We start from the raw sequence: 11,515 nt of genomic DNA on the forward strand, positions 1-11,515 counted from the left end.
TACAGAAGCCCAAATGATTTCAGCTGTTTAGCTATTAATGATTTGTATCAAAAATCATAACTTTAGTAATTTTTCTTGACATAAGAAGCACTTCAGATTTTAAGGCAAGGGGGCAAATACAAACTCTCTGACACATTTCTTATAAATTAGTTAAGCTTGGGTGGCAGAAATTTTCCCCCCCCCAACAGATACTTTCTTCTTTTGAGTGAGGAATTTAGGTAAATATAAACTTGATTAGATGGTCCATGTGTAACATACACCCAGCCAGTTGTTTATTAAAAGTGTCAGCCCTCCATCTCTAAGTTTTTCTCTGTACATCAAGCATTCAAGCAAAAAGGCATAAACACATTTAGATATGCTAAAAGAAGGTAAGAAAATTTCTTACTACAGATTGAAAATATTCAGGAGACAGTCCTTCCAGCTCAAGGATTTTATCTTCAAGCTTCTTAATTCTCTGATAAATGTCTCTAGGTACTGGACCACCTAAATACATCAGTAGTAATACAAAAAAATCAGGAAAAGCACTTAAATAATTTATTTAACTAAAGATTGCAAGTCTGACATTTGAGTTCTTTAAGATTAGCTATCAACCAGCAGCTGAACAAAGAAAATGGATGGGACAATATCAAGGAAGGATAATTTATATGATTCAGGGTAAAACCTGATTGATAAGCCACTGTAGTCAATGAAAGCAGTAAGACAACATCATGTAGTTGGCTGAAGTATGTCCGTCAAAGTCCCTGAAACAACTAATGATCACTCTTTGCAATACATTGGTCATGGGGTATGCATCAAATAATATTGAGATGCTCCCCATGACTGCTGATTTGAACAGAAGTTGAGCCGGTGTTGCATGCTTCCATCTTCTTAACCTATGCTGTTTAACTGACCCATTCCTTTAAACAAAATTTAATCACCTATTAGAGGGCACAACCTGGAAGCAAGGACCCCCTCCTTAGCTACTTCCAATCATTGTCCCTGATATATGATATATGCATAAACTCCAAATCTACACATTGTAACCCTACTGCTGGCTAGCCACTTCCAAATTCTATTTCTATGCACAAAAGCTAGCTTATTTCTGAGACAGCTATAGAGCTAAGCATCAAGCTCTGTCTGCTGCCTCAAGAGTATCTATTATAGATAGTATCTATCTATAATAAGATAATTATATTATCTTATTCTCCTTGCTACCAGAGAACTTTAATCCACTACACAGTAACAGGAATCTAGCAATCTAGTGAATGTTCCAAATATTTTTAAGATAATGGATTGGCATCTATTCAGTATTCAGAAGGAAAAAAAAAAATCAAGTGTGTCTGCAGTGTCATGTGTAGAAAATTCACTTACCTAGATGGAGATTGGGCTTCTGTTCTGTTTTGAAAATAATTTTTCAGAAAAATACTAATTCTTCCTTGACAAATGTCTCATTGTGCCTCAGTGCCATATTATGGAAAACTGGGGCTGGGGTAAGGAAAGCAACTATCTAAAAAACATCAGCAGCCTGACAGCTATGGCATTTACTTTAGTGAAATGTATGGACTTACGTTTGCAGATCTAAAAAGAAGTAGTGACAACAAGCTTCCCACATTCTGGGAAATAAGCTTTATGCCTAAATGTATTTCAAGAAATATCCATCTTTAGGAAAGGCTTTCAGGTTATCGTTTTTGTTGATTCTACCACCAGCCCACAAATTGTCTATGAAGCAGCCCTTAGTCCTAAACTCATCTTTTCCTGTTAAGTGGGTCAAGGCAGGACTCCAGTGGCTATGGAAAACCCAAATCTCCAGATATTATTTTAAATCCTCTTCTAATCTGCCTCTCTCCTATTTGCCACTACATAAAGTGTCCATTTGCTAACTCAGCATCTCAAATTTGGCATAAGCCTGGGTTCCATTTTGGGCATGAAAAAACCTAAACACTAGATTACTGTACTTGGGGTGAATGAAACCCTTCAGCGGATCAATTCACTTTTTTTACAGTATCGATTTTTATAGGCTTGCCTAGTTTCACCACAGTAATCATAACTGTAGTATAAAATGGCACACCAATGTCAAAACTATAACATCATACAAACCTGTTTGTAACCGTAAGTGTGCTTCAATGTTTTGCAATCTCTCCTCCACAGCCTGGTTTCCACAATCATGAATGGGTACACTGGCTTTGTGACTGGACCCATGCATCCCTTCAGATCTAGTCTGAGGTCCATATGTATTTACTACCCTAGAAACTAGGTAAAGAGAAAATAAATTTCACATATATGCACATGAATCACAAAGCAGATCTAACTAAAAGAATCAAAATATTGAAGCATGAAAACCTGTGTTAAATCAGTTTTACAGATGTCTTGCATATGAAGGGTCCCACACACAGTAAGATCAAGAGTTCAAGTAAAAGCAATTTCTTATTTTTTTGCATGAGTAACCAAACCTAACAAACCCCCTGGATTTCACATATGCAGAGTAAAAGAATTACTCATACATTCATGTAGAATGGCAGTGTCAAGAATTTCTCATCAGCTGCTGATAAACAGCAGAAACCTTGGTATCTATGTCAGCAGTTGCATATGAGAGCTTTTGCGAATGCAAAGAAGAGGCCAGACCTAATATTACAGGAAGCGTTATAAATACATGCAGATGAGGGGAGGTACACAACTAAAAAACCAATACAAACCTCAGCAAGGAAGTTCACTTCTAATTTTTATCATCTGGATAAAAGCTTTAGTGACTCTTAGCTGCATCTAGAACTATCTTTTACCCATGCTGAGCCATGTCTTCATGAGAAGATTTTGCTCACTTCTCATTAAATCAGAGTAATTTCTCAAGTTCTCCTCCTAGAAATACTGCAGTGTACTGCAGATTTAAAGATTATATTGGCAGCTCCAGATGCTGAAGCACACACATACATACACCATCCTACTCAACATTTCATGAAGGCAACATGCTAAATTCTTTCTTTAATTCATGCTGGTTTTACTTCCAATTCCTTTCAAGTGTGTTTCACATTTCAGTTATGAACTGTTCCTTGAGGTGAAAGCTTTCCTTTTCTCCTGTATTATGCTGCCATCCAACCAACAAATTAACACTCAGTTTAAAACTGTGACTATTCAAAGAGGCTCTTTGTGAAAGATTCTAAAATCAAACTCACTTCCCCATTTCCTTGTTAGCTCACCATACCTTTCAATACTTAACATTTTGCTTTACAGTATTATTTTAAATTACAGAATTCAAAATAATTAATTGGTTTCTAGGACCAATATCAAGTGGATAACTGAATATGACCACTCTCTAAAATGCAAAAGAGGCTTGCTTTCATTCTCATTTTGGTTATTTTGTTTGTTTTTAAAGAAGGGTAATTTGTGTACACCTAGAGAGCAGCAGATTAACAACCAATGTTTTGTACACAACTTCTGTTGGACATAATTTCTATATTATTTGTTCCTTTCCAAAAAATAGTGCAGTAATAAACTCATTTCCCAGCTTGTCACTTCTTATAAATCTATGTCTTAGAACTTCCACTGTCCCAAAATTATATTCGATTTCAATACACTTGCACCAACTAATGAAAAAAGAAGATAATCCTATTTCATCTCAATTCCTTATTGACCATTTCACCTAGAAGAAAAACTAAGTATTGTTCAGCTTCTCTGTCCTGCTTTATCTTTTCCACATTTCCTTTCAGACAATGAAAATAGGCTATTTTGTTTAGTCTTTAGTGCCTAACCATTCATTTAGTGAAGCAGTTAAGGAATTTAAAACCTTGAAGACATAAATGAAGATGTAAAATATTCACTAGAGTAAAAAATCAACAAATTAAGTTTGCATTTTTGAGCATTCTATAAAAAGTTTTGCTATCAAAAACTTATCAGTGCTGTTATATCTGGACACTTAAATGGGTATTAAAAGAGTTGCTTACCCTTTATATGACTTTTAAATCCAGGATAGGGTGTGAAAATTGCATCTGTTCTGGCGCAGCTATTTTCTAAATAAATAATGATATAACAAGTGAGGTTCAAATTATGTATTTACAACTGAAAATATTCTAACCACCATCAACTTTGATGCATTAAACAAATCTAATTAAAATGCTTTAAATAATTAAAAAAAAATCAGGAATACTTAATTCATTCTATAAACACTTGCCCGTTAATAGTTTGAAACACTTGCATGGACTTACTGCTTTTAATTGGATAAGTTGCTCATATAAATGCATTCACACATATATAGAAGTATATAGAAGTTTACTGAATCAGGACCAAATTATTTTGGTTTTTACTTTTCACTGCATTTCTCTCTAACTTATTCCCTTCTTCCTGTACAGAAGCTTTTTTCCTGCTTACCATCGTTATTCTGTTTTTTTTTTCCTGAAACTTCTATTTTTCAACTGATCTAGTTTACTTGTCAGCATTCTTTCTTAAACCTTTCTGCAGTTACTCTGATCCATGTGACTTCTTCCATTTGCCTAACTATAAAACCTATAGTATGGACCACCTTAATTTATTCTACTGTTTCTATTTTAATCTCTGCTCATTACACCAAAGCGCTATACATATTTTATTATGCCTGAACAATGAGACAAGTCTTATTATCAATTCTTCTGTATATAATTAACAATTTTGGGAATTTCACGATCTAGCATATTCTACTAAACTTCAGATGTCCTTTGCATTTCAACTAATATTCAAGCAGCTGAACTGTCTACGAAGCTTACTGAACAATAAGCTTTGATCTCTAAGAGCTTAGGTACCTCATAGAGACAATGCACATGTGGGTTCACAGGTACTTAGAAAATATCTCTGTACTACTTATGTAGTTCTGTATATAAAACTGTCTTAACTTCCAAGATGCATTCGGCTGCAGTTATTGATCCTGTAAATGGGATCCAGTCTGCCAGATGGATTTAAGATTGGTTACAGATACAGCCAATTGTACTACAATGTGAGCAACATTAAAAAGAAAAAGTAATTTCAAGTAGCTAGTAATTCAAATTCATTGAAAAAATAGTTATTTGCAATTTAACTAGCATTAAATTAACTTCAATTTTAATATGGAATTCACAAGACATTTCTGAATTGCAATTCCATTTACTGTGGAGGAATACCTAGTTAAAACACTGGGAACAATAGCTACAAAATCATCTAAGCAGTTCTTAAAATTAACATAATAATAGATATAATCTTTCTGCATAGGATACATTAAACATTGCCATCCAGTGACTACTCAATTTATTTTTCTATCTGACATCTGCAGTACACATGCAAGTTCTAAATTTTAAAAGAAAGTTACTCTTGAAAAAAGTTCTGTTTTAAATATAGATTAGTGCTTTTGTAAAACAAAAAAACCAAATCAAACCAAAAAACAACCCAATAACAAACCAACAAAAAACCCCCCACAAAACTTAAACTGCTATGAAGATTAAAGTCTGGCTAGTTACCTTGATTACAATCAATAACATTGCAAAATTCCCTGACATTATTTTCATTGATCTCGGCTTGTTTCCTCTCGATGAAGGCTGATATCCGCCTGTCAATCTGCAGATAATAAACATGATGGCATATATCTATTTCATTCTTTAAATTTAAAATTTAGAAAGGTCTTTCATTTTTCGGTTTTTAAACTCACATAAATCACTTACTTCTGCTTTTCCAGCTTTTATTTGGACCACTTCTGGATCAAAATTAAAATGAGCATCCTTCAGATCTCTCAAGTCATAATTTCCATATTTTTCTTCAGTCTGACTGTTACCATCATAAACATCTACATTTGTCTGGCTTTCTGTTTTACCTCCAGGTTCAACATGGCCTACATTTTCCTCTTTGATCAATGACTGGAGTTTTGTTAAGAGAGGCTGAACAAAGAAAACAGTGTATTAGGGTTAAAAAAATAGAAGTCCAAAAGTCTCAAAGCCAAGAAGACAAGCCCTATTACAATTTCCAAACCCAACCAATGGAAATAATTTTGGGAATTACAACATCTTCCTCTGATGGAACACAGTAATAAGATTAAAAAAAAGTTCCAAATATTGTGTCCACCTCGATTCTGACCTTTTTGACCTGCCTTTTAGAGATTTGTAGAAGAAAACTCCCAAATTTCTGTGAAAATCTGCCCATACTTCTGTGTTACTAGCTAAATCAAAGCTTCAATGCCACTTAATTAACATGTCATTCAAATGCTTACTCAGAACAGTAAGACTTAGTATTTTTCCTCCTTAACATGAAATCCGGTGCTCTTACACTGTAAAGCCTTTATCACATCAGCACTACATTCTCCACTTGAAACCGTAGTTGCCCAAGTGAATGAGAGAACACAAACATGAAATACATAGGCATTATCATGAACACATGCTTTGCTTGACACAGTTGATTATCTACTTAGGTCATGAAATTAAATGAGAAAAGGCACTGACATTTGTGGCAGGAAAAATTCTTATTTTACTGCAGTAACTCGTATGTACAATGTAACATCAAAACCTCGGTACACATGTATGTCCCTGTTTCTTTTTCACTTCCATCAGTTTTATGTAGTCTGAATTTCACTGCTTATTTTCTCTCAATAAATTATTTTAATTTTTTTAAAGACAACATGATTTTCATGATTTTTAGCAGTCACATTTTATGAAATGGAATCAAATTCCCATTTGCAGCATTCTTACATGTTGAATATAAATTTTACTTGCTTTTATCTTGCATATTTTCTCCTTCTGTTCACCACACCAAAGATCTGGTGGATGTCTGGAAAATAAAGGGTCTTTTTTTTTTACCTACAGGCAAGAAAATACAGAAACTTCCCTTTTGATCCTCTCAGTACTAGGCACCTCAAATAATTCATTAACTAGCTAAAGCAAATCTCATCTTCTACACATGACCTATCAAGGTCAAAACACTGCTCAGTTACCAGCTGACAAACTGCTAACCCTCCCTGCCATGCAACTAAATTACTTTTGGCAGGGTTGGAAAGTTTCAAATAGTTAAAAGAAATGACAGTAATGGTGACTGGCTACTTGGCAAGATGAGACATTAATGTCAAAGAAATTACTCTTTAAAAAAAAAAAAACCTACGTTGAAAATATATTTAATTGCAGTAAGACACTCCAGGATGTGTCATGCTGGGATAATGCCACTTCTTGAACCACTGAAAGCACTCTATGAGCCTCAAAACTCACCCAACGCATGGAATCATTATCATAGCATGACACACACCTGCCGTGTCTTATTGCTTAATTATAACCCACCATAGATGGAAATGTATCACATTTACAATGCAAGTCTAGAAATCAATGAGGCTGCAGTTATTCAGCCTGTTCACCTACAGTGGCTATTCCCACCACTAATCTGAAAAATTTGTAAATGTGAGGACCTATGGAGCATAGTGGAATCCCAAGCATTTAGCACTTTTGTAATGCTTTTTTATTTAACACAGCAATGTAAGAACAAAATTACTGGAATTTTACAGTAAAGATTACTTTTAGTTCTTGATCACTTTTGTCAAGTCAAATGTGTCCCATGAAATATTTACCTGTAAACATAAAATATGCTGCTGAAGTGCACTAAAGAGCAAGGCTGGCTGAAGTGCTGATGTGCTCTGAAGCTTGCTCCAATCGATTACAACTTTCACAATATCCTCTCCGAGATTAAGCTTCAATAGGGCAAAACGATAAAAAATTATATGTATTAACATCAAAAAAGTATACAAGGCTCCTACAAGACAACAATTATGCTCAGTCTCATATAGACCCATTCAAATTTTAGACGAGAACATTGGAAAGATTTGTTATTAATTATAGTCCAAGCAGCTGTCACTTTCCAAGCTAGTATTTGTAGAATATATTATAAAATTAAAAGTTCCTTACTAACTCATCACACTTTCATTGTATTAATTCAATCCTTGGCTTTATTTAATTAATTCTTGTATGAAAGCACATTGTTCATGTTAATCACTCACACGATCTTTTCTTTTAATGGATACTAGAACCACCAGTATGAAGAACACGACCCAGGATATCAGTCTCCTCTAAGTTCATGTATTTTATTCCAGGACTGCAAGGCTATCTATGCCTGCATGTCTTGATGTAACACCATGGCACAATCTTGAATTTTTACTTGCTGCTAATCCAAAAGAAGCTTTATATTAAAAATAAGGGCATAAAATATCTCAAAGTTTAACACAGCATCACTATTACAACTGTTTGCAAATCACACTATTTTCCTGTATATTCAGTCATATTGAAATGAACAATTGCCACGGTCTATTCTCACTGCCAAGGAATTGCAATATTTAACTCCCAAGACAATAAAGAAAACAACACATAATAAAATTGAAGTATTGTTTAAAAGAAGTATGTATCTTCTATAAGCTATAAATACACTTCCTAATACAAAGATGATTATCAATAAACTCTAATGAGCTAACACATTTTCACACCCAACTTTGCCCTTTTTGTTACACTAAAGCTTTTCCCAAGATCTTAAAGAGATGATCACTTTCGTTCTCCAAAGCTAAGAAGGTTGTTCTCCAACCAAACATCCTGCAAGTGATACCCCAAATTCTAAATACAGATAAATTCTTGTTTGAAATCAAGAGGACTACAGGTACTCTGCTTTCTGAACACTGAATTCCCAAATCATATCCGTACTTGTATATCTATTCCTCACTCTTTCCATTAAAATAACAAGTGGGGGTGGAAACAGAAAAAGGTACCTCAAGAAGATGACAAAAGTGACCTTTAACTCCTAACAGCATCAAACATTATAAACAAGAACACAGAATGCATATGCACTCATGTCCTGAAGCCACCACAAAGTGCATGAAACACTGAGAACTGGACACAAGAATGCCTCATCACTCTGCAGGCAAAGCTGTGGATGATAAACTGTCCCACCTTAGTTACAAATCCCAGCATTAACACAATTTTGTAAAGAATTATAAGCCTGAACCTTCCTTCTTTAGTCAAAGATCAGAATTGCTAAATTCAGGGTCAGTTCCCAAATTACATAGCAAAGGAGACAGTCTGACTAGATATATAATGTATTTTAAATAATTTTCACAAATAGTTATCCCTGTTTAGTACTTAAGCTAAGTACAAAGGATGTAGGAAAAGTAATGTTCTAGGATATATTAATCTTGAAGAAGTTTCAAAATCAAGAATGCATTTAGAACATAGTAGGAATAATATTTAATTTAGGAATTAAGCCACTGTGCATGTGATCATCTGAAGCATGTATTTCTGCCTGAAGTTTCTACAGTAATATCTTCTATATGCTATATTATAGTCTACTGACAGGGTAAAAAAGGTGTAGATTAAAGTCATCCAAATGAAACAAAATAGAAGTGCTACTGCAAATTCCTAATAAGCCTCTTTTTTAAAAAAGAATAAGCTGATATGTGCCTTCATATCACAATGGACAACTCCTGCCCAGGTGGTTCAAGGCACAAAAAGCAACAGAACTTAGAATCATTTAGAGGACAGTCGTATTTTTAATTCAGATACTGCTTTTAAATAAAAGTATAAAGCCCTCCTGGATCAACAGAATTTTCTAGTACAACAGAGTAAGTTCTCAGTCTTTCACATCCTAGTACTTATTAGAACTGTGACAAACAGATTTTTAAATTCAATGTTTTCATAACTTCAAAGCCTTTCACTAATTACAAGTCCACAGCCTATTCAATTTACAGGATCATATGTAATTTCAGCTCTTTGAAATTTGTCTTATATAAACACTGGCTATCACTTGAATCTTAAAGAACTTTTCAGGATCAGCTATATTGGTTTTAAGAGCTGTTATTCTCAGATGTCCTCCTGGTCACGTACTGCCATTGATTGCTCCAGTAAAAAAAGTCCTGTGCCAGAAATATTCCTGCTTACAGCCCAATTTACTAGCATAAAACCAACCAAAACTACTATAATGAATCAAACAGTGACTGCTAACAATTTGGCACATGCTTAGTCATCTCTACAAAAGGGAAATGGGGAATCAGTAGTTTCAGTCAGAAATGTTTTACCCCTAAGGGGGTAAAACACAGCAATTAAATCTGTCGGTACTCAAGCACTGGAAGACAAGTGTCAGCAACTGGAAATCAAAAGGACTTTCACAGCTAAGATGGAGCAACCAGATCCTTATCCAACCAGTGCACTGTTGAATGTGACACAGTGAAACGTGTCTGTTGTCAAGGGAAGAAGACACTCCAAACACCAAAGAAGACAATTATACTCTGCACCATAGCTACTGTAACTACTGAGGGGATGTAGCAACTCTAAGCAGTTCTCTCACAATGGTCTGTGCACACACAGTGATTTTTAAAAATCACCAGGGCCTTTCCAATGACATGCTAGTTGTAGAGCCAGCTTTGCAGAAAAAGTAAGCTGCTGAAGTCAAGAGGTAAAATAAAGAGTTTTTAATGTAGTTTAGAAAAAATTAATAAACTTGTGATGAATACCCTAGTTAAAATCTTAGGAAACTTTCTCCTTATTCTCCTTTGTGTTTTTCATAAATACAAGAGTTCCAGCTTTTCTCTGATGTGCTCTATTACTGTCATTCATAGTGTTGTCCTCACACTTAGATAAGCTGATAGTCACTAGCTCTTCATTGATCAGATTCAGAATTTTCACCAGGAAGAATTATGGGGCCTTTAAACATCAATAGTTTTCATGCCTCAGTAATCCTAAGAGTCAGCTGTGTCTGGCCATCACACTGTTTAGTGCTGTACTCCTGTTCAAAAGCCACAGCAGTTTTTAACCATTTTAGAGAGAGGAAAACTGAGACTCTTAACTAAGTCCCTGAATTACCAAGCCCTCAATTTTGCTTGCCTTTTGTTTGAAAACAGAGACAACTCCTAGCATAGTTGGAGGAGAGAAGCAAGTATAATAAAATTCTATACAGATGAGAAGCGAAACACTCTAAAATACCATTTCAGATCAGCCAGCAGCTACTCCTAAACTGCCTCTGCATCTAAGAGACCAATTCTTTTCCAAACATACATTAAGTTACACTAGCTCCTGCAGATATTGTTCATCATCTGGCCCCAAACCTTCAAACTGCTAACACTTGAAGTAAGAGTGTACTTCTACTGCCTTCATAGAACTACATAAATGTTTCCACAGTGGAAAATTAATGTGTAAATTGTTTACACCAATAAAAAAGTTATTACTAAAACCGTCTCCTGAAAAGGGCGGGCCTTCCACCACTACATTTGTTTCACAACTCACAGACATTACTAAACATAAAGTAGGTGTTTCAATTTAAGTACCATAGAGCAGAGCACCTTAAAAACTTCTGACCCTTAGAGGCACTGTGTGTTTCATAGCATGTCATTACCATGGCAAGGCTAACTTCAAGCGCCTGAAAATTTATTTTAATTTAATGCACTGTAAGCTTTCACCAGCTTTTCAACTCAAAGCAATTAATTAAGATACAGCAATTAAGCAAATTGCACTTTCCCATCCATCAAGCTACAAAGTGGCGGGAGAGGTCCCGTCACTGTGAGGCCAAGGCACGGTCCCGGCTGCGGAGAGACACAGCA

General features: G+C 35.0%; 1 protein-coding gene across 3 annotated transcripts in view; it reads right to left on the reverse strand.

Moving 5' to 3' along the window:
• Positions 1-11,515, reverse strand: part of MBIP (MAP3K12 binding inhibitory protein 1) — a 109,757-nt gene that overhangs the window by 2,985 nt on the left and 95,257 nt on the right. For all 3 annotated transcript variants that reach the window (XM_072930220.1, XM_072930219.1, XM_002199776.7), the window contains exons 2-7: positions 7,514-7,633; positions 5,634-5,846; positions 5,433-5,529; positions 3,915-3,980; positions 2,077-2,229; positions 386-483 (exon numbers count right to left, since the gene is read on the reverse strand). In XM_072930220.1, coding sequence (XP_072786321.1) covers positions 386-483; positions 2,077-2,229; positions 3,915-3,980; positions 5,433-5,529; positions 5,634-5,846; positions 7,514-7,633 — 747 coding nt within the window. The remainder of the gene's footprint in view (positions 1-385; positions 484-2,076; positions 2,230-3,914; positions 3,981-5,432; positions 5,530-5,633; positions 5,847-7,513; positions 7,634-11,515) is intronic.

Source organism: Taeniopygia guttata, chromosome 5 (genome assembly GCF_048771995.1).
Source record: "Taeniopygia guttata chromosome 5, bTaeGut7.mat, whole genome shotgun sequence".
Classification (NCBI taxonomy): Eukaryota; Metazoa; Chordata; class Aves; order Passeriformes; family Estrildidae; genus Taeniopygia; species Taeniopygia guttata.